The following is a 26,109-nucleotide window of genomic DNA, read 5'->3' on the forward strand; positions in this document are numbered from 1 at the left end:
CTTCGCTTTTTTTTTTTTTTTCTTTCCCTCGCTCTCTCTCCCTCTTTTTTTTTTTCTTTTTTTTCCCTTTTTTTTTTTTCTTTTTTTTTTTTTTTTTAGGGAAATGAGATCTGGCGGGGGCGGGTTCAAGCGCGGAGCTCGGCCCCTGCAGCCCCGGGCGCAGGGCTGGGAGCGGGGCCAGCGCCGGGGGGGGGGCGGCGGGGACGGGCTGTTGCGGGGACCCGGTCCGCAGCCTCCGCTCCTGCCCCTCCGCCGCCCCCGGGCCCGCTCCTGCACCCACCGGGCCGGCGCTGTCCCGTCCCCGTCCCGTTCTGCACCCTCCGAGTCCCGTCTGGTATCCCCCGGTACCGATCCTGTTCTATCCCATATCCCCGGTACCGATCCTGGCTCGCTCTGCCACCGTCCCATATCCCCGGTACCGATCCTGTTCTCTCCGGTACCATCCCATATCCCCGGTACCGATCCTGTTCTATCCCATATCCCCGGTACCGATCCTGCTCTCTCCGGTACCATCCCATATCCCCGGTACCGATCCTGTTCTATCCCATATCCCCGGTACCGATCCTGCTCTCTCCGGTACCATCCCATATCCCCGGTACCGATCCTGTTCTATCCCATATCCCCGGTACCGATCCTGGCTCACTCTGGTACCGTCCCATACCCCGGGTACCGATCCTGTTCTATCCCATATCCCCGGTACCGATCTTGGCTCACTCTGGTCCTGTTCCATTTTGCCCGGTCCCATCTCGTGCTCCCCGGTACCGGTCCTGGTCTCCCCCAGTCCTGTCCCATTTTCCCAGGTCCCAATCCCACTCCCCATCCCCAGAACCGATCCCTCACCCTCTGCTCCCCCGATGTTTCTCCTGCCACACTCCGGTCCTGTCCGGTACTCCCAGTCCGACCCTCGTTCCCCCTCTGCTCCCATCCGGTGTCCCCCCAGCCCCGCTCGTGCCACCCCTCCGTCCCATTCCTCAGTACCGATCCAGGACCCCCGTCCTCCTCCCTGCCCCCGCATGCCCTGGATCAATCCTGGCCCCCCGATATTCCCAGGAAACAAAATTCCACATCTCCCAACACCAATCTGTCCCCTTTGGTGCCATCCCCTGTCCCCCCAGCACCAACCCTGCACCCCCAATTACCCAGTCCCACACCCCATGTCCTGGTCTGGTACCCCACATCCCAGCTCCTGAATTCCCCACATTTTCCAGTCCTCTATCTCCTGGGCTCCCAATCCTGCATCCCTGGTCCTTTACCCCTTATCCTGCACCCCACATCCTGGCTAGCACCCCAAAGGCTGAATACACACCCCAGGAACTGGAAAACTCCCCGGGAATGGTGGACAAGGAGCCCAGGAGCAGGATGAACAGCCCAGGAAGGTTGGGTGAGCACCCCAAAAGCTGAGCAAGCACACCAGGAACGGTGGCCAAACATCCCAAAAGTGGGATGACCACCTTGGGGAGGATGGGCGAGCCACCTGGAGAGGGTGTGTGAGCACCCCGAGATAGGGATGAGCACCCCAGGAGCTGGGTGAGCCCCCCAGCGAGCACTCGGGCAGCAGGATGAGCCCCCCAGGGCAATCCGAGGGTGTCTGGATACCAAGGCACAGGGGCACAACCCTGTCCCCTGCCAGGGACATTCCAGCCTGAGAATGCTGCAGGAGGAATGGGGGGCTGAGTGGATCTGGTTCATCCCATGCTGTTTCTGCTGCTCCTATAAATCCATCCCCATCCTCTCACAGTGCTCCCAGAACTTGCATTAACTTCATTGTTTAAGATTTTAATGTTTCCTGTGTCCAATGATCTCCACGGGGACATTCTGGGTGACACCAGCTCCGCTCCCTCCCCTGCCCACCAAGCCCCCAAATCCTCTTTTGGGGTTCCCCTGCATGCAGGGCCTGGCTCGTTCCCACCAGGAATGACTACGTCTCCTTCACCCCTTATCTCTGCTGTTGTTTTCCTCCCCCATCAGGATCATCCCAGGATGTTTTCCTCATTCTCCCTTATTGCAAAACCCAGATCCAGCAAAACGTTCCTCTTCAAAGCAGATAAATAAATCCTGGAAAACCGAGCTGACTCCATGTCCCTGCTCTGCCCCCGGCCCTCACGTCACGCAGCGCATCCCAGGGACGGGAATTCGGGGAGCAACTGCTGGTCTCAACTCCAGCCTCGAGCCGGTCTCCCAAGAAAACAAACAAACCAGGCTTTGGAATACTTTTTGTTTTCATCCTGCACCGGGGCTGGGGAGGATGTTTGCAGGCCGAGTCCCTGGATGATGTAAATCCATGATGTCAGGATCCAGCCGTTGGTTTCCACCCTGAGATCGCCCCTTTCTCACGGAGCGCTCCGGGGAGCCGAGGCTCTCCAAGGAGGCTTTTCCCTGCCTGGCTTTCCCACGCTGGGCTCGGCTCCTGGGATCTGGCGCCCTTGCAGCTGTGCTGGTGGCCCTAGAGGGGCCAGCATTCCAACCTGGAGCCCTACCTGGAAGATGAGCTGAGCATCACACCCGGCCTGAGCATCAGGATGGGAATGTCCTCGTGGCAGGAGGCCTGGGTGGATGTCACCTGGCACGGACACACGGATTCCAGCGCTCCTACCTCAGCCTGCCCACCCTGCAGGGCTTCCTTGGCATCCTGGAATGGCAGGTGGGTGATGCCAAGGCCTGGCACCGGCACAGCCGTGAGGGTGGGGGCACCAGGAGCTGCCAGGAGCATTCCATCCTCAGCTCTCTGTGGATTCCATCCCCAAAACCTCTACAGCAAAAGGCAACATGGGGTGCTCCCAGGACCTTTTCCCCCATGGAACCAGGACCAGCGACCCCCTTGGAGACCCCTGTGCAGTGAATGACCAGCACTGGATTTTTCCCTGTGGCCACAGTGACACAACCCAGAGGGGCTGGAGGGTGGCACCTCCTCTTCCCGGGGATGGGTTCCCCCGCTCCCAGCACCTACTCGGGGCTTTTATTCTGCTTACCCCTGCCAGGACCTCTGAGGTCCCCGCTGTGCCGCAAACCTCCGGAAATCGGGATACTGGAATTATTGCACAAGGACCTGGTGGTTCTGCCAACTTTCTGTCACCTCCTCCATCTGCTCCAGCCTTGGCGGGGAGGCTGAGGGGGTTTTGAGGGTCAAGGAGGGTTTGAGAGGGGTCACCCCAGAGCTGCAGGAGGTCCTGGATGGATGCCCCACATCCCAGGCAGTTGCAGCTGCGCTTTTCTGGCAGGAGCAGCTTCCCTGGTGCCAGGAGTTGGAACGGGAGCTGGATCCAGGTGTGGGGGCAGTGGGGGGCTGGTGGTCCCCACTTTGGGGCTGGCACGAGGCAGCTGTGGGGCTGGTGGGCTCCCATTCCCAGGGGGATTGGATGGGCTACTCCCTGTTCCTCCTCTCAGGCCCAGGCCAGTGTCCTGGTCCCAATAACTCCTGGTCCTAATAATGTCAGAATCCCATCCTAATAAAGCCTGATCCTAACAAAATCCTGATCTTTATAGTACCAGCATCTCAGTCCTGTTGATGTCTAATTCCAATAACACAAATATCCAAGTTGCAACAACTCCTGATCCTAATAACACCAACATCACAATCCTAATAATTCCTGATCCTAATAGCACTGGAATTCCCATCCTAATAACTCCTGAGCTTAATAATGCTTGATCTCAACACCAGCTCCTAAAAATCTTAATAATTCCCAATTCATATCATGTCTGATCCTGATAACTCCTGATCCCAACAGCACCAGCATCCCTGTCCTAAATCATCCCAGTGCTAATGATCCCTGTCCTCGGGCAGCGTCTGGTGGCCGCGGCTGCTTTCGGCACAGGCTGTGTCCAGGAATAGCTCCCAGACCTGATTCCTGCCCTGCTCCTTTATTCCAGCCTGGCAGAGGACAGACCCATTTCTCAGGCCAGCCTGGCTCTGGCAGCAGGACAGGGCAGCTCAGGTCACAGGGGGTGTCCCTCCCTTGAGCCCCCAGCCCGTGGCTGCGACAGAAATTCCCCCAAAATCCAAGCTCGGAGCCCCTCAAGGCATTTTTAAGGCAGGGGGAAGGCGGGAGCTGGCGGGAGCCGGGAGTGAAGAACTGGAACGGAGAATTGTGTTTTCTTTAAATGTCATGTTTTTTTAAGCTCATTTTTGCACTTGGGTTTGGCGAAGCTGAGAAGACTTAAGTGACAAACCAGCTGTCCCCCGGCACAGCGCTGACACCCCCGCCCCGCCCCCGGTCCCGCACCTGCGGCCCCTCCAGCGCCGACCCCCCGACCCCTCCTCACCACCCGAACCCCAAATTTGGGGTAGGCGGCACGGAGGAGTCGCCCGTGTTCCCAGCGGGGCTGGGGCTGTCGGGGATGCTGCAAGGCAAAGCTGGCACTGTGAGGATGCTGCCGGGTGGGCTGGGGTCCCCCAAAGCCGCAGGGGTCCCGCAGCCCCCCCTGCCCACCCTGCGGGCTCTAAGCCCAGTAAACAGGGAGGAGGCTGCAGAGGATGCTCGCCGTGGTGCCCAGGAGGGAACGGTCAGACAGGGGCTCGGAGATCTTTTCCTCAGCCTGGAGGGGGGGGGACAAGGCACATTCTTCATCACCATCTTCATCATTCCTCATCGAGGGAGGGGGGCTGCACGAAGCACTGAGCCCCCCCCACGCCCCCCCTGCCCCAGCCAGGTCCTCACCTGCCGACGCTGGAAGGTCCCGACCACAATGTCCAGCCCGGGGATGTTGTCCTTGTCCACTCGGGTCACGTAGCAGGCGCGGTGCAGCCGGGGTCTGTAGCTCACCAGCAGCTGTTGGAAACCAAACCCGGGTCAGCTCCGTCCCATCTCCCCCTCCCCTTGTCCCCCCGAGCCCCCCAACTCACATTCTTGTAATCATAGATGACCGTGGCCGCCTTCCCGTCCCCGCTGTCCAGGTAGAAAGTGGCCACGTCCTCTTCCCAGGCCGGTCCGGTCCACAACCCGCTCCGCAGGGCCTGGAGGGGGGCGAGGGGGGATCTCAGAGGCTGCAACAGCCTCTTCCCCTGGGCATCGGGGGGTCCCTACTGATGGCACCGGGGGGCTCCCCACTCACGGTGTCGGCGTGGCGCTGGTCAGCGCTCAGCCACATCAGCAGGGCGCCGGCGATGATGATCACCAGCAGCACCACCACGACCACCACGATGAGCAGGCAGCGGAGGTGGCAGCAGCTCAGGAGCTTGCGGGGCAGGTAACAGAGCAGCCGAGGGACGAAGCACAGGCAGTTCTTGAGGCAGCCGGAGCAGCTGGCACAGCCGGGACACTTGGGACACGCGCAGCACTTGGGCAGGCAGCAGCATTTGGCACAGCACAAGCTGCATTTGGTGCAGCATTTGGCGCAGCACGTGGCGCAGGGCAGGCAGCAGCCTGGGCAGCAGCAGCCGTTCCCTGAGTCCTGGGGGTCCGGGGAAATGGGGGGAGATGTGGTCAGGGGTGTGGAGGTGGGAGCTGGGGGATGCAGGAAGCTGGGGGTGGGAGCAGCTCTCATCCCACTGTCCCCCAGCATCCCGCTGCTCCTGGGCACTGGAAAATCAATATCCCGTGGTCCAAACCCCCATCCCGGGCACTGGTGCCTTGCTGGGATAAACTGGGCACCGAGCTGGCTGCAGGGACACCGCGGTGTGGCAGTGCCACCCTGCAGGGACTCACCTCCTCTTCAAACACCACCTGCTTCATGCTGCTCTCCATGGCTGCTGCCTCCTCCTCCTCCTCCCATTCCCAGCCCAGTCTGGCCGTCGGGACTGGGAATTTTATACTGGGCCACTGGGGTGTGGACCGAAGCGGCACCTGTGAAGGGTTTGGTGGCCCCAGGGTGCAGTCAGGCCCTGGAATGTGACCCACTCCACTCGTGTTTGCTGAGCACCCACTCCCAACTGGATCCCCCTGGGAACCTGCTGCTCCAAAGTCTCCGAGGGCTCTGGGTCAAGAATCCTTGTCCTCAGGCACGGGGACTTCTCTGCTGCCCAGGGGCGAGGTGGCAGGGCCAAAGCAAACCCTTCAGGGTGGAGCATCCGGCTGTGGTCACAGCTGAGGTGGGAGCTGGCTCATGTCCCTTGGCCAGCTCCGGCACCTGGAGCTGCTTGATGTGGCAAGGAACAAAGGGGACATTAAAGATTTCCTGTAATCTGCAGGGATGGGGTGGGAACAGGGTCCCCGTGGCACAGGGAAATGTCCCTGACCCTCATTTTTGGTCCTGAGGCTGCTCAGGCACCACTGCTGGTGGCTTTTGGGGCTGGCAGAGGTGCCCACGGTGTGGATTTTTTGGGGGTGAGGGGGTCCCAGCTCTGGCATGTGCCGCTCTGGTGGCTGGGCCTTGGTTTTGCCCATCCACGATCCCCTCCTGCAATTGGGACCCCTCCAGCCACCCCTGGGACCCCCAACACCCACAGCCAGGTATTGGGGGGTGAATGCTGCCTCTTTTCCCAGGGTGTCAAGGGCCACAAGAGTCCCTGGAGTGGCTCCTGGCTGTTTGTTCAGTCGCCGTGGGAGCCCTTATCACCTTTCCTGGCCCATGGCACCCTCTTGACCCAGCTCCTTATCACAGTCAGGGATTTTTGGGAAGCAGAGCTGCTGGCTCCGAGTCAGCCCATGCAGTGTCCCGAAGTGTCACCCCACTGGAGCTGTGACCCCCACCTCTTTGCCTGTGGCAGTGATTTTGAGGACAACACTGAGTTTGCAGGTCTGGAAAGATCAAACCATCTTCCAGGGGTCTCTTTTTCCCTCTCCCAGCCACGGTGCTCCCCTGTTTTTTTTGTGTAGCACTTGGAAGTGGTCCCAAGGGTTGCTCCCAGCTGATGTGGGGCAGGAGGAGCTGGAATGGATGGGAAAAGGGACAGGATGGGGATGGGGGGAGCTGGAGCAATTGGACTGTGGTGTCTGTGGATAACCCAGGGCTTGGCTCCCGCTGGGGATGTGGCACAGTCCCTCTGTCCCCACCTGCACGAGGATTGGGAGCGCTTCCTGAAGGTCTGGAAGTGCAAAGTTTGCTCCTTCAGCCTCACCCTCCACCCTCCAAACTGGAGGGGAGCACCGGTGGGGACACTGGGAGGGCACAGAAGAGGACATGGTGTGCAGTTGTGCTGCTGCCCCCGTGTTTGATCCCTCCCGAGCTCTGCTCACCCCAACACCAGGGATTCCCCTCCCCACCCCTCACCCCACAAGGAGACATCCCTGTCCCCAGTACCCAGGAAGGGCAAGAACACACTTGGAGGCTGGGGACACGTACAGGCTTTACTTTGTAGACAGAAGCAAATCCCACTTTTTTTTTTTTTTTTTTTTTGGCGAGAGCAGTGAGAAATCCGCGGTGCCAAGCGACGGCGGATGGAGCACCCCCGTGGCGAGGTGGCTGTCCCCGGGATGGGGAGGAGGAGGAGGAGGAGGAAGATGAGAGATTCCCCGGCATTCCAAAGGGCAGCGTGGGGGACAGTGCCATCCCCATCTCGCTGTCCCGTCCCATCCCACCGGGAGCTGCTCCTACACCCAGAACACGGGGACGGCGCTGCAGAGGATGTTGATGGTGGTGCCCAGGATGGAGCGATCAGCCAAGGGCACGGCCTTGTCCCCAACATTCTCATCCTGCAGGACAGAGAACGGAGCTGCCACCCACGGCAGCCACAGTGTCCCCTCCAGAGGTGACAAACCCCCAGCCCCACATTTCCCAGCGCTGCAGGAGTTGGGCTGTGCTGAGCCCAGTGCTGCTCCCTCCCCATCCCAGCAGGGTGGTCACCGCTCACCTGCCGGCTCTGGAAGGTCTCGGTGACAGCGTCCAGCCCCGGGAGGTTGTCCTTGTCCACTCGGGTGATGTAGCAGGCGCGCTGACGCCAGGACCTGTAGCCGACCATCAGCTGTTTGCAGACAGAGCCGGCTCAGCTCAGCACCGTCCTGTGGCCGTAGCGGGGGTCCCCAGGTCCCCACGCACCTTGCTGTAGTCGTACACCACCGTGGCCGAGGCGTTGAGCCCATCCCGCACCGCGAACGTCCCGGTCCTCTCCTTCTTGCTCATGGCGAGCTGCTGGGGGGTCCCCTCGCCATCCAGCCCGTGGATGGTCATTCTCAACACCTGCCGCGGGTGGGCAGAGGGGTCAGGGAGCCCTGCGGGGTCTCAACTCCATCCCTACAAAGCTGCGGTGCCATCCCAGCCCCTCTCCCGGAGCCCGGGGCACCTCGGTCTCTCCCTGCCCTCACCGTCTCGGCGTGTGACTCGCTGAGGTGCAGCCCCAGCAGGAGGAAGGTGATGTTGACCACCACGAGGGCCACCACCACCAGCGTCACCATCAGCAGGAGGCTCTTGAGCTCATGGGGGATGCAGGGCAGGCGAGGGGACTCCGTGTACCTCTGTTGGGGACACGGGGCAGTGCCCGGCTGAGCCGCCAGCGCCGGGGGTGGCAGAGGGGGCTCAGCCCCCTCTTCCAGGGTGGGTGGTGGGTGCTCCTTACCGGAGGTGCCTCCTCCATCAGCGCCTCTTTGGAGCTGTCGTCCATCTCTCCGTGTGCTCCTGTCCCTTTGCCAGCCCGGTCCTCGGGGGCATTTATGGGATCCCGGCTGGCCGGGGAAGGCTGGGGTCACTCCAGCTGCCGAGTGCCACTCGTGCTGTTTGCTGAGCCCGGAGAAGAGCCAGGGAGGGGCCACAAAACCTCCGAGGACCTTTGCCTGGCATTTATCCGGCAGCTGTGGGTGTGCCAAGGCAAACAGCGGGCAGTGCCCACCTTCCACACCCAACCCAGGGCTGTGGCAGGAGGGGGCCCAGCACCTCCAGCACGTACCCGGGGGGGGCTGCACCCCCGGTTCTGCACGGGCAGCTGCGTGTGCCCCCCCCCCCCCCGGGCGGGGAAGGAGCTGGCTGGACTCATTGTTCCCGCGGGCTCCGTGCCAGGGACGGCGCAGATGGACGCCTGGCATGGGAGAGATGGGTGCCTGGGACGGACGGGGTGGCGTGGATGGGTGCCCAGTGTCCTGCGGCCACCGCGGGCAGGGAGCTGGTGAGGGCAGCGCTGCAGCACCGAGGTGGGGGGAGCCACTGCGGGGGTGTCACCCCTGTCCTGTCCCCTTCCCCCCCTGCAGTTCTGCGGACCCCAGGAGCACCCGGTGGCCGCCAGCCCGGCGTGGAACCCCGAGTTTGGTGGCTGCCGGGGACACGCGCGCACGGACACGCGTGCACGGAGATGCTGGAGCTGTCACTCAGCGGCATCCCTCCCTCCTTCCTTCTTCCCTCCCTCCTTCCTTCCCTCCCTCCCTCCCGCAGCACCGGGCATGGTGTGCTGCAGAGCCGCGGGTCAGGCGCCCGCAGCCTCCGCCGCTTCTCCTCCACGCTGAGACCCCCGGGGAAAAATTAAAAAAAAAAAAAAAGAGAGGGAAAAAGGCTCTTCAGGCTTTTCCACAACTCCCGGGCATTGCGGCGCTGGGAGCAGCTCCAGGGATCAAACAGGGATAAGGCCAGGGCGTGATGGAGCTGCGGCGCGGGAGGAGGATGCCGAGGGACCAGCTCCCCGCTCGCCTCCTCCTCCTCCTCGCCGTGGCCTGGCTCTGGCTGCCGGTGGAGGGGCGGCGGTCCCCCCGGCCTCCCCCTTGTCCCCCGAGCTGCTCTTGCACCCGGGACACGGCTTTTTGCGTGGACTCCAAGGCTGTGCCCAAGAACCTGCCCCCCGAGGTCATCTCGCTGTGAGTACCTGGGGTGGGGACAGGGATGGGGACAGCGTCACAGCTCAGGAGTGCAGGGCTGGCAGGGGCTGTTGGCTGTCCTGGAGGGACAGGGACATTCCTGCTGTGCTGTATGGGGGAGCAGGGCGAGGTACGGTCAGTGCGAGGGTCTCTGGGGGGAGGAGGAGGCTGGGGACAGCCCGGGACCTGTCCCTGTGTGCTGCGGTGCTGGCACAGGCAGCCATCCATCAGAGCCAGACAGAGCGGGGCTGCAGCCTGTCCCTGCCGTGACCTTGGCGACCAGAACCCTGAGGGGACACGGCTGTGACCTTGGGGACTGTAGCCTCAAGGGGACACGACTGGGGTGGGGTCTTGATGGGGGCACGGCTGTTGCCCCGAGCCTGGCACGGGGATGTGTGGCAGATGTGGGTGTTTACACCTGTGAGTGTGTGTGTTACACCCGTTTGTGTGTGTTACACCTGCCTGTGTGTGTTTGCACACCTGTTTCTATGTGTTACACCTGTGTGCATGTGTTTGCACACCCATTCGTGTGTGTTCACACACGTGTGCGTGCACATGGCCTCGGGCCAGAGCTTGCCGCAGGGTGTGGGCAGTCTGGGGTGGGTGCCAGCCCCCTGCACCTCGTCCCCTCCATGTCCCCACACCGGGCAGGGTGGCTGCTGGGGTCCCTCTGCCACATCCCAGCGCCTCTCACGGGCCACCCTGGCAGGTGACACCGAGCTGGTGCTGGGGAGCACGGGGGTGGCACCTCCTCTGCTGAAGCTCCATCTCTCCCGCAGGACCATGGTGAACGCGGCCTTCACGGAGATCCGGGAGGCGGCTTTTGCCCACATCCCCTCCCTGCAGTTCCTGTAGGTGTCCCGTGTCCCTGGCCGGGCATCCTGGTGCTCGCCTCGGTGCCCCCTCGGTGCCCACCCTGCCCAGGTGCTGATGCCTCCCTCTGTCTCTTTGCAGCCTCCTCAACTCCAACAAGTTCACGCTGATCGGGGACAACGCCTTCGCCGGGCTCTCGCACCTGCAGTACCTGTGTGTGACATGGGGATGGGGACACGGGGACACGGTGGGCACAGGGATGGCAGGGGGATCCTTGGGATGGCCCCATCACTGTCTGTTCCCATTCCAGGTTCATTGAGAACAACGACATCCAGGCGCTTTCCAAGGCCACTTTCCGTGGGCTCAAGTCCCTGACGCACCTGTGAGCACCTGGGGGACCCTGCGGGGGTGGCCTTGTCCCTTCATCACTGTCAGGGAGGTGTCACCTCCACAAACCTTCTCATCCCCAGGTCCTTGGCCAACAACAACTTGCAGACGCTACCACGGGATCTCTTCAAGCCGCTGGACATCCTGAGTGACTTGTGAGGCTGCCACAGCACTGGGGACCGCTGGGGACATCGGGCTGGGGAGAGGGTGACATCCCGAGGAGTGGGGTTTGCACAGGGAGCTGTGTGCTGGGGGTGACTCGGTGCCATCCCTGTGAGGGACTCTGGGACACTGAGCTGGGGAGAGGGTGACATCCCAGTGGGTGCTGGGAGTGACTCGGTGCCATCCCTGGCAGGGACCTCCGTGGCAACACGCTGGCCTGTGACTGCAAGATCAAGTGGCTGGTGGAGTGGCTGGAGAGCACCAACACCACGGTCCCCGCCGTGTTCTGCAGCAGCCCCGGGCAGTTTGAGGGACAGCGGATCCGGGACCTGGCTCTCGGTGACTTCCAGTGCATCACCACGGGTAAGGCACCGCTGTCACCTGTCACCTGTCACCTCACTCCTGGGTGTTCAGACCCTCACTGCCACCTCTCCCTGCTCCAGATTTCGTGATGCACCAAGTTCTGCCCTTCCAGGCAGTTTCGGCTGAGCCCTTCACCTACGCCAGTGACCTCTACGTGGCCCTGGCACAGCCCAGTGCCAGCAGCTGCTCCATCCTCAAGTGGGACTACGTGGAGCGCAAACTCCGTGACTTCGACCGCATCCCCGGTGAGGATTTGGGCTGGGGGGGGTCCTCTCCTGGGTTGGGACCCTATTTGGGGTGACCCAGGACGGGCAGAGCCCCGGCGTGACGTGGTTTGTTGTCAGCTCACTCGGCGGTGCACTGCAAGCCCATCGTGGCGCAGGACCAGCTCTACGTGGTGGTGGCTCAGCTCTTTGGCGGCTCCTACATTTACCGCTGGGACACGGCCGTGGACAAGTTCATCAAGATCCAGGACATCGACAGCCAGAAGATCCGCAAGCCCAACGACATCGAGGCCTTCCAGATCGAGGGCGACTGGTACTTCGTCATCGCCGACAGCTCCAAGGCGGGCTCCACCAGCCTCTACCGCCTCAACCAGAACGGGTTTTACTCCCACCAAGCCCTCCACGCCTGGCACCGCGACACCGACGTGGAATACGTGGAGAACGACGGGAAACCCCGGCTGATCATCTCCAGCAGCTCCCAGGCCCCCGTCATCTACCAGTGGAGCCGGGCACAGAAGCAATTCGTGCCGCAGGGCGAGGTGGGCGAGATGCTGGACGTGCAGATGGTCAAGCACTTCAGGGCCAAGCGGGACCAGTTCCTGTGCCTCAGCCGCTACATCGGCGACTCCAAGGTGGTGCGCTGGGAAGGGCAGCGCTTCGTGGAGGTGCAGACGCTGCCGTCGCGCGGCTCCATGGTGATGCAGCCCTTTGCCGTGGGGCAGCGGCAGTACCTGGCGCTGGGCAGCGACTTCTCCTTCACCCACGTGTACCTGTGGGAAGAGGAGAAGCAGAAGTTCGCCAAGTTCCAGGAGCTGTCGGTGCAGGCGCCGCGGGCGTTCCGGGCGGTGCCGGCGGCCGACGTGCAGCTGCTGCTGGCGCCGAGCTTCAAGGCCAACACGCTGGTGTACCGGCACGTGGTGGTGGACCTCAGCCTGTAGCTGGCACCCGGAGAGCCACCGGACGTGCATGTGCCCACCACCCCTTGCCCACCACCCCCTGGGCACACCTCCTGTCCCAGCCCTCCACCTTCACACAGCCCCACGGTGCCTCGGTTTCCCCATGGTGCTCCTGGTTTTACCCTGTGGGATGCAGCGAGGGAGGGTGGGACTCGCCTTGCCCTGCTGAGCTGTGTCCCTAGGGGGGTGGAGAGGGTTTGGGGAGGGGTCTTTGTCTGGCTCGGGCCATGGGCTGGGAGCTGGTGGGAAAGGAAAGGAAGGGGGATAGCAGGTGGGGATGTGGCAGGAGGGGTGGGGGCTTCTAAGGATGCTGAGGGATTTTTGGATGCTCCAAAGTGGAGGGGAGGGGATGGGGTGGCGTGCCCTGAGGAGGATGGGATGCTCCGAGGTGGATGCAGATGAGATGGTGAGGGTAATGATGGGATGTTCCAAGGCCAGCAGGATTCTCTGAGGAGGATGCAAATGGGATGTGGGATGCCCTGAGGACCATGGGATGCTCAGGATGCTCTGAGGTGGATACAGATGCGATGCCCTGAGGACTCGATGCCAGCAGCTCCTGTCCCTCTCCATGCACTTCCAGCACTCCCTGCTCCCATTGCCCCGCTGGCAGGCAGGACCCAGCGTGCCAGCAAGGTGTTCATGCCCACCAAAACCCCCCAATAAACACACTGTGACCCCCAGCCCTGCCCGTGTGTCCTTGCAGCCACGGGGTGCCAGCTCTATCCAGCATTCCGTGGCACCAAGGAGCAGGAATTCCTCCTTTTAGGTTGTTTTTTTTCCAGCAGAAACCTTGGCCCACGGTGCGGGTGGGGAGCAGGAGGTGTTTCCTCAGGGAGGGGAGTCCCTGCTGGACTGGTTTTCCAGGGGAGCCTTTCCCTGGCTCCCAGGTGTATAAATATGCAGATAGAAAACCACCAATTAAACGCACAAATGAAGATCCTCTCGCAGGTAACGGCACCTCCGGGGCACAGATGGGTTTGGGGAGCAGGATGGTTTCTCCCAGAGCATAGCCACGTGTCCCTGCCTCAGTTTCCCTGGCAGGAAAAAGCAGGTTTGAAAGCACAAGGAGCAATGCACGAAGGTTCTGGTACCGTGACTGGGATGGGGAATTTGGGAAACCCTGGATCACTCCTGGGGCTGTGGGGCCATGGCGGAGGTGGCCCAGAGAGATGATTCAAACTGAGTTTATTTTCTCAGGAGGATCTTTCAGGACTCCACTCGTACAGTGGAGTGATTTGAATCGTCCATCAGAGCACCAAAAAAGCATCAAATCCCTTCCAGACCCAAAACTAATGCTTTAAATGTCAGTCAGAGTGGACCTCCACCTACAAGTTTATTGCTCTAAAAATTGTATGTTTTAATGTATAAAAAGATGTATATTATGGGACGAATGTTTATGTATTAGGGAATATTTAATATATGTTCTGTATTAATATATTATGTATCAATATAGTAATATTCAATCTATGAATACAGTAATATTCAATATATTAGGGCAATTTTAACCACGACGCCTTTAGATATGCTTAGGATATTCTATATTGATATTTAATATATTTAGGTGATTTATATAATGTTTTTATTTTATAAACCCTCCGCATGTGGGTCGAACGCTATTGCCCTTTTAAGGGCATTGCCCTTTTAAGAAACTCCGTTGCCCTTTTAAGAGCATTGCCCTTTTAAGAACGGCCGGTGGGGCGCGGACCGCGCATGCGCGGCTCGATTGCTGCAACTTTCAAGTTCTTGGATTCGCTCCCTCGGGGTTTGGGGCGAAATTTGGGGGGATTTGGGAATTCCAGGGGGGCACAGCACCCACCCTCCCACCCGGCACTGCCCCGGCCTTCAGCCCCGGCCGCGCCATGGTGTCCTGGATCCTTAGCCGGGTGATTGAGTGAGTGGGGTCCGCGCGGTGTAACGGGGGAGGGGCTGCAGGGTGGGGTGCAGTCGCAAGGGTCCCCGATTCCCTGTCCCCCCTCTGGCTGTTCCATTGATTGGGGTCCCCGTGCTGGGCCCGCAGCGGGGACTCCTCGGAGAGGCCCCAGACGGCATTTGGGCGGGGGCGACCCCAAATTTCTTCTATGGGGGTAACCAGCAGCCCCCCTCCCCCAAACATGTCACCCCAAGAAAATGCGTCCCTGAGCTGCTGCTGGCCCTCCCTGGAGAGGTTGAGCACGGCCTGGGGGTCCCCCCTGCATCACCCATGGGTGGGGGTTCCCCTGTTCCTGCATCATCCCCCGGGGGGGGTCCCTGTCCCATCCCCCAGGAGGGGTCCCTGTCCCATCTCCCGGGGGGGGGTCCCTGTCCCATCCCCCGGGGGGGGTCCCTGTCCCATCCCGGGGGTCCCTGCCCCATCCCCCAGGAGGGGGTCCCTGCCCCATCCCGGGGGTCCCTGCTCACAGGAGGTCACCGGGACACCAGGTAGGTGTTTAGGAGTGGTGGCACCTCACCCAGTGCCCCGGCACGGAGCTTGGCACCGACGCTGCGCCCGGGACGGAGCCTGCGGGGACCGAGCCCATGCCCTGCCACCTCCCCCTGTCCCATCCCCTGCCCTGCCCCGACAGGTCGGGCCGGTCCCGTGGAGGTGGGAGTGACACTGTGCTCATCATGGCTGAGCCTCCCCGCCCGCTCCCGGGCCGTTCTCCCGGCCTCTCCTGGCTCGGGATGGTGCTGGAGGGGGTCAAGGGCAGGGTCCGGCGCTGGGGCCGGCAGCTCTGCTGGTCCCTGTTCCTGCTGCTCTACGCGGGGTGGCCGCGCTGCCTCACCCCCCCTCTGTGTTACAGGCTGCTCTTCGGGATGCTCTACCCGGCCTACGCCTCCTACAAGGCTGTGAAGACGAAAAACATCCGGGAATACGTGAGTCAAGTACCTGGGGAGCCCTTTCCCGGGGCTCCAGTTCCCCCTCCTTTCCCGGGGCTCAAGTCCTACTGTTCTGAGGCTCTAGTCCTCCTCCTTTCCCGGGGCTCCAGTCCCCCTTTCTGGGGTTCAGCCCCCCCCTTTTCCCAGGTTCCAGCCCCCTCTGATGTGCTCCTCACGGTTCCCCCAGGTGCGATGGATGATGTACTGGATTGTCTTTGCTCTTTTCATGGCCACAGAGACCTTCACCGACCTCCTCATCTCCTGGTGAGGCTGGGGAGGAACTCTGGGTGTCCCCAGAAGCCCCCCAGAGCTGATGTGTGGGGGGGTACAGGAGGTGTCTTTGGACCCCAACTCATCTCCTGCCCCTCTCACACAGGTTCCCCTTCTACTACGAGGTGAAGATGGCATTTGTCATCTGGCTGCTGTCCCCGTACACGCGGGGTGCCAGCCTGCTCTACCGCCGCTTCGTGCACCCCATGCTGGCCCGCAAGGAGAAGGTACAAATTCAAATTCCTCGGGTTCTGGGGGTTCCTCCTTGCCCAGCCTGGGGGGGTTCAGCCCACCTGAGTTGGGTACCTGGCATTGCCCCAGGTCCTGGTGTTGCCCTGGGAGGTGACAATAATGCCCAGGGACCTGGTGATTCCCTGGGAGGTGACAATGCTCAGGGAATTCCCCAGCACATAGCAATGCCCTGGGAGGTGACAATGCTCAGGGATATGGTGATGCCTCGGGACGTGGCGATGCCCTGAGAGGTGACAGTGCCCCAGGCCACCACCCTGCACTCCCAGCACCACCCTCCTTGTCTCTCAGGACATCGACGCGTTCCTGGTCCGGGCCCGCGAGCGCGGCTACGAGACCATGCTGCGCTTCGGCAAGAGGGGCCTCAACCTGGCGGCCACCGCCGCCGTCCAGGCGGCCACCAAGGTACCCCGGGAGCTGACAGGAGACGGTGATGTCCCCTGGATTGGGGTGTGACCACCCCTGTCCGTTCTGTGTCCCCCAATTCAGGGCCAGGGCGCGCTGGCCGGGCGGCTCCGCAGTTTCAGCATGCAGGACCTGCGCTCGCTGCCCGAGCAGGCTCCCGTGCACTTCCAGGACCCGCTGTACCTGGAGGAGCAGGAGAGCCTCCGGCAGCCTCTGGGTGAGGAGCTTGGGGTGGTCACGGTGAAGGGGGCTCCCAGCAAAGCCCACGGTGGCCATGCTGGAAGCTGGCGTGTCCCCCCTGTCCCCAGGCTACGGCGCCGGCCGCCGCTACGAGAGCGATTCGGATGATGAGGAGATGTGGTCGGACTCGCAGGTGTCCCCACCACGGTCCCCACGCCGGGATCCCAAATCCCTGTCCCGCAGCCAGAGCTTGAGATCCCTGAGGAAGAACCCTGGAAAAGAGGTGCTGTGGGAAGGGGACACACGGTGGGGGTGTGGGGCTGCCTGAGGGGGTCCTGACTTGTCCCTGTGACCTGTCCCTGTTGCTTTCCCTACCCAGGGCTCTTCCCGGCTCCTGCGCAGCCGGACCAGGAGGAAAATGGCTCTGACGGAGCAGGACAGCTAAAAAATCCTTGGAAACCTCTGCCAGGAGGCTGGAGAGGAATTTGCTGCTGTGGCGTCAGGAGGGAGCAGTGACTCCTGCGTTCCCGGGGTGGCTCCTGCACCCCTGGGGATCCTCACACTGTAAATCCCTTCTATGACCCATGTGGTGCCTCGAGGAGGGGGGAGCAGCTCATCCTCCCCTCCCAGACCTCCCCAGCTCGGTGCTGGCACCTCTGGTGTGAGGTCTGTCCCCTCCTTTTCCCCCATCCTGTGAACACTACACGTTCCCCCTCCTCTCCTGCTGCCATGGTGCCTTATTCCCAACATTCCCGTTCCCCTGGGAGCCAGGAGTGGACAAAGAGCCTCGTCCCTCTGAAGCCAAAGCCATGGCCCCTGCCCAGGGCCGTCCCAGACACAGACTGACACCCCCATACTTGAACTCGGAGTGCCAGGCAGCACATGGCTTTTAACATTCCCCTCTCCCAAAAAGAGGGTTTTGTGCTTGAAAAAATAAATATTTCAGACTTTGGGAAGCAGGAGTTGTCCTCAGTGCTGTCCCCTTCCATAGGAAGCTTCCTGAGATTTGTTTTTTCTCTTGGAGGAAGCTCTGGACTCCACCTGAGACTCCTCCAGAGGGCCTCTCCCAGACTCTTCACCCATGTTCCGGAATCCCGGAGAGCACCCCCAGCCTCCTCCAGGGAAGCTTCCTGAGATGATTTTCTCATGTGGACAGAACTCCATCCTTGGGAATCCACCCCACGCTCCTCACGGGCATTTCCCAAGGGTCTTTTACCACCCACTTTATATCCCTGAGGCCGTCAGTGGCATTCCCAAACTTCCTGGGAAGCTGGAGGGTCCCTGCAGCAGCCGTGTCCCCCATGGCATGGCAGCAGCAGCCGTGGCCTTGCTGGGACACCTGGGATGCAGCTGGACATCCCTGGATCATCCCATCCCGTCGGGAATCCCCTCTCCTTCCCGAGGGGCTCGTCCCTGTCTGGGCGACACGGGGGCAAAGGGGGGTGGCACAAGGTGAGTCTGTCACCTCCCCTGTCCCGCCGTGCCCCTGTTCCCTGGCATCAATCCCCTCGCTCCCAATCCTCCCTGTATTTTTAGCCCTTGGCTACCGCCTGATTTCGGGGGTCTTCCCAGGGCAGCGAGAGCGTCCGGCCCCAGCCCAGGCCGGGCTCTGCGGGGCGGCCCGGGGCAGGCAGGGGTGTTGGAGCAGATTAGGTGGAGGTGGCTGGATTAGCCCTGTAAAACTGCCTGGGAGACGATTACTTAAAGCAGCGGAGAAGGAAAGCTGGGTGGGGACAGCGAGGGCCAGGGGGCTGCCTGTAATCCCCCTAAAGCCGCTTAGGGAGCGCAGTTCCTCCAAGGATACTGCTGCTGAGGCGAGCTGGGGGTCAAAGGGGGGTTCTTTGGTGTTGGGGTACTCCCAGGTGTGCTAAGAGAGGGTTGGAGCCTCAGTGTTACATCCCCAGGAGTGCGGGGTCAGGGATTGCCAGCTTGGGGAAACTGAGGCACGACACCAGCGACTTCCCAAGCGGGGCAAAGTGGGGTCTTGGGAAGGAACAAGGAGTTTCCACGTCTAGCTTAAGTAAATCCGTGGGTCCCCCGGGGGCTGAAACACAAGGAGGGGACAGGAGCCGGGCGGGGTGGCACAGCCCGTCCCCCCTGGGGGCTGAGGCAGCTGTGGCGGTGCCAGCGCTGATCTCAGCTGTGTCAGCGCACGGGCCAGTGCCAGGCTGCATCAGCAAAGCCCTAATCCCCCCCGGCCCGCCTGGCACCGCCCCAGCACAGCAGTTTAAGCGCCTGACCTGAGCTCGCCCGCTGCCATGGTTCCCCTCCGGGGAGGGGGTGCCAGGCTGAGCCCCGGCTGGCACCGCTGTGGGGACCTCCTGTCCCAGCTCGGGGCAGGGTTTGGGTCGTGGGAATGGGGGGGACAGTGGGGCTGGGGGATTGTAGGAGGTGGAATAATTGGGGGGGTGGGGGCGGGAATCAAGGGTTGCATCCTCAGCAGGGAGGGGATTCTCCCCCTCTGCTCTGCTCAGGTGAGACCTCACTTGCAGCTCGGGGGTCCCCAAGATCAGAGGGACGTGGAGCTGCTGAAACAAGTCCAGAGGAGGCCAAAACTGGAGCACTTCTGGAGCCAGGCTGGAAGAGCTGGGGGTGCTCACCTGGAAACGGGAAGGCTGCAGGGAGAGCTCAGAGCCCCTGCCAGGGCCGAAAGGGGCTCCAGGAGAACTGGAGAGGGACTGGGGACAAGGGATGGAGGGACAGGACACAGGGAATGGCTCCCTGCCTGCATCCTTGGGAGCTGCCAGGGGAGCAGGTGACGCAGGGCTGCTCCCTGTCGCAGCTGAGCACGACTTGGCTGATGCTGCGATGCCAAGCCCGGATCACGGTGCCCCCGGGTCGGGCACTGCCCATTCCTGGAGGGCAGCAGCCGGTGTCTGGGGGTGCCAGGGCCGGGCACTGTGGGGGTGTCACCCAACTCTGTCTGTCCCCAGGGTCAGGGGAAGGGAGTCATTACTCCTGAAAGGGATTTATCTCCCCAGGGAGCTGCTGGGTGCTCCCGGTGCCACCCCCAGAGCCCCCCTTCATCCTTCCCTCCCCTTCTCCTCCACTCTCCCGTGCTGCTGTCGGGGCTGGGAGCAGACTGAGCCCCCCCAAAAAACCCACCCTGGTGACACCGAATGACATCCACGCTAGCACACTCCCCTCCTTCTTCCCGGCCCCATTCCCAGCTCATTTCAGTCCGCTGCCTTTTTGCGGTGGGATGCTCTGGCCGTCTTTGGGATGCTGTGGCCATCCCTGGGCTGCCCTCATCACCCTCAAAACGACTATTTGGGGGTCCCAGGTGACCAGGGCGGTGTGACCACCCCCTCCGATCCCCACGGGGCTCCCCCCATGGCTGTCCCCTTCCTGAGTCAGCTGTTCCGGGCTGGAGCCATGTGAGGCCGTGCACACATGGCTCCCCGCGCGGCACCGCGCTGTATTTTTAGCAGACGGTATCAAAAGCATAATTATGTCTGTTGTTTAAACGCAGCCTCTTTTCTGGCAGCCCCGGGAGCTCTCAGCTGCCTCCCGCCGCAGAGGGCAGGGAGGGCGGCGTGAGGAGCCGCGGGCGGGGGGCTCGGGCGGGTGGGGAATGGGATTGGGACGGGATCCCCCCCACTTTCCCTCCCCGACACTGCCGTGCAGGTAAGACCTCCCCTCTTCATTCTGGGGAGGCTCCTGCTGCGCCCCCACAGCGTGTCCTGAAGCGCGGACATGCCGGTGAGCGGCTGGCGAGGATGATGATGATGAGGAGGAGGAGGATGGCGAGGAAGAGGATGATGGGTGGGAAGCGCGGCGGTAGCGGGAGGGGTCGGGAAAAGGGCGTTCGAGGTGACGGGAGTGTGGGAGGACACAGCTGAAGGAACGCTGCTGCATCCCCCCCCCTCCTCCCCGCAGCCGCCTGTCCCCCCGGGGACCCGTCTGTCCCCAGCCAGCCCGCGCTGGCACCGAGAAGGTTCCGGCTCCGTGTCCCTGCCGTGACACCACGAGCTCTGGGCTGAGGATTTTTGGGGACCGCAACCCCCGAGCTCGCGGGGAGCTGGGCATCACCTTCAGGGGGTGCTGGGGACCTCTCTCTAGGGGAAACTGAGGCAGAACATTTCCAGCCGCCAAGGGAAACTGAGGCAGCGAGCAGGAGCTGTCCATCCCTCCTGTCCCGTGTCCCCCCGCACCAGGATCCGTGTCACCGCATCACCCGCCCCGGCAGCGGCTTCCCGGCTCCGGGACACCCCGGGAGCGCGGCGGGGACACCGGAGGGGTCCGGGCTGAGGGCAGGAGCCCCCGGCTGCTGCCAGGTAGGTGCTGCCAAGAGCACGGACAGCTGCCAGCCCTGCCTGCGCGGCACGCAGGTGGCAGCGGGCTGCCCGTGTCCCTGGCTGCCGTCCTAAGCCCTTGCCCCCGGGGTGAGCTTTTAATTACATCAAGGTATTTGAAGCCGGTTCCTGGCTCTGGGTAAACAGGAGTCCCGGGCACGTGGAGGTGGGGGGGTCAGGGGGGTGGCACAGGACGGGCACCGTGCCCCCGCACCGCGGCTTGCCGGGACGGCTCGTCCTCCCCCCGGGGAGGGAAGGAGGGATGCGGGGACGGCAGCATCCATCACCTCCGGATCCTCCTGCGTCCCCTCCCCGGCATCCCCCGGCCTCGCGCGGGGCTGGCACAGGGGCATGGGGGGCACCAAAGGCAAAGGTGGGTTGGCTGCGACATCCCGCGGTGGCCTCTGACGGGAACCAGCGGCTCCTTCTCGCTCCTTCTCCTCGCTCCTTCTCCTCGCTCCGTTCATCCCAAGCTTCGCCTTGAGGGCGTGCGTCACCCGCGGAGGGGGCGACCTGGACTGGCCAGGGCGAGCTGGGGGTGTCGGGGAGCAGCCCCAGTCCGGGGGGAGCGCTGCTCGTCTGTCCCCAGCAGAGAAGCGAGCGGGATTAGCGATGCTTACTCACCTCCCTGGGGAAAAGCGGGAGATTAGGGTCGGGAGAAGTGTCCGACCCTGCGGCGGCGGGGCCGGACGGGACCGCTGAGGCTGTCCGGGATCGGGACCGGCACCGGGGAGGTTGCCCAGGCCCCGCCGTACCGGCAGCCAGGGCTGGAGGGGAGCTCAGGCTGCCAGAGCAGTTGGGCTGTGGCCCTAATTCCCAGAAAGCTGCTCGTGTGGGAGTGAGTGTCCTCCCGTGCCCTCCGCTCCGCCGCAGCCTCCAGACTCCTGAAGGTTTGACGTGGGTTTTTTTTTCCCCTTTTTTTTCTTTTTTCTTTTTCTTTTTTTTTTTTATTTAAGCGCCGGGTGCAGATTAACAAACGCTCCCGCGGCCATCGCGCTCTGTGCTGGGCACGGTGTGTGTGTGGGGGGGTGGATCGGGGTTTCTTCCTCTGCCTGCACCCTCAGCTTCCTCACCTGCGCCGCGGTGAAGGCAGGTAGGTGCGTGCCGGGCTCTGTGCCGGGGCTGGGAGGAGGAGGAAGGAGGAGGAGGAGGAAGAGGAAGGGCTGGGGTTCTGTGTATGCACTCCGGGCAAGCTGGAGTTGGGATCCATTTTGCATGAGGAAAAAGCCGGATTTTGGGTTCTTTCTCCTGGTGGGTCTGGGGGTGCAGAGCTCGCTCCTGGCAGGGCTGGAGGTGCCCTGGTCCAGGCAGGTGATGTGGACACCGGGATAGGGCTGGCAGGATCCTGGGACATCAGCAGAGATGTTCTGGGATGTCAGGACCCTCATCCATCCCCTCCCCCAGTGCTGGATCATTCTGGGAATCCCCTGTCCCGCACACGTCCCCCAGGATCCCAGGGGACACCATGGGGACAGTGTGTCCCTCTGCCCCACGTCCTCACAGCGTCCCCCCTGCTTTGAGCAGGGCAGGGATGCCAAAGGTTCTAATTCGGGGGTTTCCGGCTTCCCGCTGCCGAGTTCTGGCCAACACTTGGCTCCTGGGTGTTCCCGTCCCTCTGCTCTCCCTCTGGTTTGGGGGAAAAACAGGGATTTTGGATTTCTGTGCCAAACCACCGAGGCAGAACACCCCTCAGGGTTCAATCCCAGCCTGGACCACCCTCCCCCCCCCCCCCCCCGGTTCATCCTGGGGATCATCTGTGGGTCATGCGGGGACAGGCAGGGAGTGGAGGCACCCCAGACAGATTTTGGAGCTGTGGGAACACTCACGGATCCTGCTCCTGGGATGGAGGGGGCAGTGGCTGAGCCCCAACAGAGCGTCTCACAGCGTGGCTACCCCGTGGGGACTGCACTGGCCCTGGGAAGGCTTCACCAGTCTCTCAGGCTCCCTGGAACTCCGAGGGCAGCGTGGCGTGGGGAGGGGACAGCGCCCAGGGATGCTGCCCCAGTGCATGGTGGGAAATTCCCTGTTGTCCCTCCATCATCCCCCTGCTCCTTTTGCCCCAACAACGGCTGCCACGGACCTCCCTTGGCGCTTCCAGCGCGGTGGTCCATCCCTGTCCCCACCTGTCCCCTCCCTCGTGACACTCCCGACATCCCCGGGCACCCCCAGAGCCACCCGGGCACGCCAGGACGCTGCAGACCCTTCCCTGGGCTCCCTCCCTGCTGCCAGCTCCGTCCCAGCCCTTCCGGATCCATCATTCCTGAGGAACGGAGGGAGGGAGGGAGGGAGGGAAGAGTTTTGTCTTTCAGCACCTTCTCATCGCAGGCAGGCGCGGGCTCTCCCTCGCCCCGAGCCCTGTCTGGGTCCCCTCCCTGTTCCCTGGCACCCACTGGGTGCAGCCAGCAGCACCCGGGCGCCGCGGCCCCCCAAACCCACCCCTGCTGGGCGAGCAGGGCTCGGGCCGGGGGTGTCCCGCTATGGCTTGACCCTGATGGGACCACCCAGCGACCCCGAGCCGTGGCCAGCAAGGGTTAACCCCCGCTGCCAGTTCCCAGCGGGACCGCACCGCAAGGAAGCTGCAGCCCGTGCTCGGCTGATCGTGGCGCTGCTGCTGGGCTCCCGCGGGCCCTGGCCTGCCCTCACCCCTTCTCCCGTGCCCCCCAGCCCGCCCGCCCCCCGCTGCCGAGCCGTGCCGAGCCGTGCCGGGGCAGCCGAGCCGAGGGATGCGGTTTATTTAAGGCGGGCACGTCCCGGGGGCACACGCGGGTTACGTAAAGCTGCACGGTGCTGCTGGCACCAGCAGCAGCTCCCCTGGAGCCCAGGAATAGGGGGCTCACCTGGGGACACCCCCCTGGATCTGCTCCTTGCTCTCCGGGGCTTGTCTGTAGGGTGCTGGTGGGTTTGGGGTCGGGGTGTCCTGGTGCTGGGGGTCCTGAGGCTTGGGGATGGTGTGGGGGGATGCCCAGGTTCCAGGTTTTGCCTGGTGGGCTGCAGGGCATGGCTGGGATCTGTGTGACCCTGGGGTCTGTGTGATCCTGGTGGGCACAAATGGGATCTGTGTGACCCCAGTGGGCACAGCTGGGGTCTGTGTGACCCCGGGATCTGTGTGACCCCGGTGGGCTGCAGGGCAGGGATGAGTGGCCCCAGGCACTCTCCCCTCATCCCTGGTCAGGCTGTCACCATCAGGATGCTGTCACAGCATCCCCGTGCTCCACAAAGCCCCTCTGCAGCCCTTGGAGCACATCCTGCTCTTCCCACCTGGCTGCTGTGGGGTCTGCAGGGAGGTAGAGGAGCTCTGCCTTCATCCCAGGCAGCTGCAGGAGGGATGGTCTCGGCTCTGGAGCATGACTTGAGGCCAGATCCATAACCTTTGGCCAAAACCGAAGGGGTCTGGGGTCTTGGGGACCCCATAGAATGGCCACATGCTCCACGCAGGACACATCCCCACCAGCTCCCCAGCACCAGGACAGGGACTTTTGGCTCATCCCGGTGTTTCTCCCATTCCAGTTTCACCCGGAGCGGGTGGCTGGAGCCTTTCATTGGTGACGGGGCGGCCTTGGCGAACAAAGGGCGCTTTCTTCACCCGCACGGGGCAGAACACACCTGCCCGCCTTGGCACCGCCGCCGGTGCCCCCGGGGCTGGGCGGCACCACCGGCACCGCGCCGATTCCCGGTTCCCGGGCGTCAGCAGCCCCAGCATCCTTCGGGCCCTCCCAGTCGCTGTCGGAGCCGGTGGAGGCTGCACGTTCGTGGGGAGCAGAGTCCCTGCCACCGCCTTGTCCCACCATCAGCGTCCCGGGATGCTCAAGGCTGCCTAAAACCCGGGGGAAGGTCCCACTCGAGCTGCCGCTGCTTCCTGGGTATCCTTGTCCCCGAATCCCAGCCCGCCGGGACCCCCCAGCTCATAGGACGATAGGCAGGAGGAGCACGGAGCCTCCCAAACCAATGGATCAAAAACTCCAGCTCCGGCACGCGGAGAAGAACATCCCCAGGGCCGTCCGGGCGGCTTTCTGCCTCCTCCAGATCCCGGAGCCGGATCCCTTCAGCCTGTGGGTTTAGGTGCTTCCGCCCACCCGGCTTCGCCTCTCCCGGAGCCGGTGTCACCAGCGGAGACCCCCACTCGTCCTCGGCACTGGGGTCCCTGATGGACCCTCCAGGTAGCTGTGGGGCAGTGGGGATGCTCGCCGAGCAGCGGGACCGGCTGGGATGAAGGACAGGGGACAATGTCACCCTGGAGCAGCTGGGGGGGACCGGGGGGATGGAAGTTGGTGGAGACGCTGTGGAGCTGTGCTGGGAGAACTTCCTCAAATGGGGTGGGATGGGAGAGCCTGGCTGGGTCCTGTGGACCGGAGGGATGGGGTGGCTGTCCCCAGGGAGTCTCTGTGCCCCAGGGTGCCCTAGGATGCTTCCCGAGCAGGGTGGGAATGGCTGGGGTGGCTGTGATCCTGGAGAATGGGGACTTTGCGCTGTCTGGGAAGAGGATGTGACAGGAGCAGGCGACTCTGGGGACACGCGCTCCCGTCCTCACCCTGCTCCTGTCCCCATCCCGGCCCTCGGGGTGGCTCTGTCCCACTCCGCAGCAGGGCCGGGTGACCTCGGATCTGTCTCTCTCTACTGCTCCGGACAGTGAGGGCAGGGAGGGGTTGCGGGACACGGGGTAGGGACGCGACCGCCGGCGCTGCAAGGTCTGGCTCCGCATCCCGCGTCTGCGTGTGGCCCGGGTCCCGGAGGAGGGTTAATCCTGTAAATCCCCCCAGGCATTTCTCCCAGGAGGGGCCCCTGGGAGCGGGGAGCTCCCCCTTCGCTGGAAGCCCTCCTGGGAAGCGCAGCCCAGCCCTGGCCGGAGGCGAATACCTGCGCGGGGCACGGCCTCCCCACGCTGGGTGCCAGCGGCCGGGCGCGGGGCCAGGCTGGGTGCGGAGGGACTGGTGGGTGCGAGGTGCGTCCCGGCCGCCAGCCCCGCCGGGATGGGCGCAGGAAGGACGGGATGGGACTGGGACACACGTCCCAGACACGTGTCCACCCGGATCGTGCATCCCGATGGATGCCACGGGGCACGGGAGCCGGGGATCACCCCCACGCCGTGCCCGGGAGCCTCCCACAAACACGGCAGGATGGAGCTGGGGGGTTGGAGGCAGCACCCTCAGCAATACCCCCAAGCACCCCCGTGCCTCAGTTTCCCCGCAGCGCTGCCCTGGCAGGGGTGGGTGCTGTTCCCCACTGATGTCCCTCTCTCTGCCCGCAGCATCCGGCCTGCCCGGGACGGCGCTGAGCACCACATGAGGAGTGTCGGAGCAGC

The 26,109-nt window shown here is 63.1% G+C and overlaps 3 protein-coding genes across 3 annotated transcripts; 2 read left to right on the forward strand and 1 right to left on the reverse strand.

The window, feature by feature from the left end:
- Positions 1-4,437: 4,437 nt before the first annotated feature.
- On the reverse strand, positions 4,438-8,473 carry SFTPC (surfactant protein C). The gene is made up of 11 exons (XM_062510466.1): positions 8,429-8,473; positions 8,178-8,327; positions 7,912-8,052; positions 7,727-7,837; positions 7,471-7,568; positions 6,930-7,034; positions 6,173-6,333; positions 5,050-5,441; positions 4,841-4,951; positions 4,656-4,766; positions 4,438-4,533 (listed from the first exon to the last, which is right to left on the reverse strand). Exons 1-11 carry the CDS (start codon positions 8,471-8,473, stop codon positions 4,438-4,440), a joined length of 1,521 nt encoding a protein of 506 aa, XP_062366450.1.
- Positions 8,474-9,338: 865 nt separating this feature from the next.
- Positions 9,339-12,537, forward strand: LGI3 (leucine rich repeat LGI family member 3). Its single transcript, XM_062510637.1, has 8 exons — positions 9,339-9,650; positions 10,430-10,501; positions 10,605-10,676; positions 10,774-10,845; positions 10,934-11,005; positions 11,206-11,375; positions 11,456-11,620; positions 11,720-12,537. The coding sequence occupies exons 1-8, from the start codon at positions 9,436-9,438 to the stop codon at positions 12,535-12,537; spliced, it is 1,656 nt and encodes a 551-aa protein (XP_062366621.1). The 5' UTR covers positions 9,339-9,435.
- Positions 12,538-14,414: 1,877 nt separating this feature from the next.
- On the forward strand, positions 14,415-17,385 carry REEP4 (receptor accessory protein 4). Its single transcript, XM_062510600.1, has 8 exons — positions 14,415-14,446; positions 15,336-15,408; positions 15,599-15,675; positions 15,788-15,908; positions 16,222-16,335; positions 16,420-16,552; positions 16,644-16,798; positions 16,895-17,385. Exons 1-8 carry the CDS (start codon positions 14,415-14,417, stop codon positions 16,958-16,960), a joined length of 771 nt encoding a protein of 256 aa, XP_062366584.1. The 3' UTR covers positions 16,961-17,385.
- The last annotated feature ends 8,724 nt before the right edge of the window (positions 17,386-26,109 follow it).

This window comes from Cinclus cinclus, chromosome 29 (genome assembly GCF_963662255.1).
Source record: "Cinclus cinclus chromosome 29, bCinCin1.1, whole genome shotgun sequence".
Lineage (NCBI taxonomy): Eukaryota > Metazoa > Chordata > Aves > Passeriformes > Cinclidae > Cinclus > Cinclus cinclus.

Bases quoted from the DNA above. Each gene is read 5' to 3' on its own strand.
- LGI3 (XM_062510637.1), top strand. From the start codon at position 9,436: ATGGAGCTGCGGCGCGGGAGGAGGATGCCGAGGGACCAGCTCCCCGCT. The intron at 9,651-10,429 runs GTGAGTACCTGG...TCTCTCCCGCAG, and splicing joins CCCCCCGAGGTCATCTCGCT to GACCATGGTGAACGCGGCCT. The intron at 10,502-10,604 runs GTAGGTGTCCCG...GTCTCTTTGCAG, and splicing joins ATCCCCTCCCTGCAGTTCCT to CCTCCTCAACTCCAACAAGT.
- SFTPC (XM_062510466.1), bottom strand. From the start codon at position 8,473: ATGGACGACAGCTCCAAAGAGGCGCTGATGGAGGAGGCACCTCCG. The intron at 8,053-8,177 runs GTGAGGGCAGGG...CACCCGCGGCAG, and splicing joins GCGAGTCACACGCCGAGACG to GTGTTGAGAATGACCATCCA. The intron at 7,035-7,470 runs GTAGGAGCAGCT...GTGCCCTCCCAG, and splicing joins GCCGTCCCCGTGTTCTGGGT to TGTCCCCACCGGTGCTCCCC.
- REEP4 (XM_062510600.1), top strand. From the start codon at position 14,415: ATGGTGTCCTGGATCCTTAGCCGGGTGATTGA. The intron at 15,676-15,787 runs GTGAGGCTGGGG...CCTCTCACACAG, and splicing joins ACCGACCTCCTCATCTCCTG to GTTCCCCTTCTACTACGAGG. The intron at 16,799-16,894 runs GTGCTGTGGGAA...TTCCCTACCCAG, and splicing joins GGAAGAACCCTGGAAAAGAG to GGCTCTTCCCGGCTCCTGCG.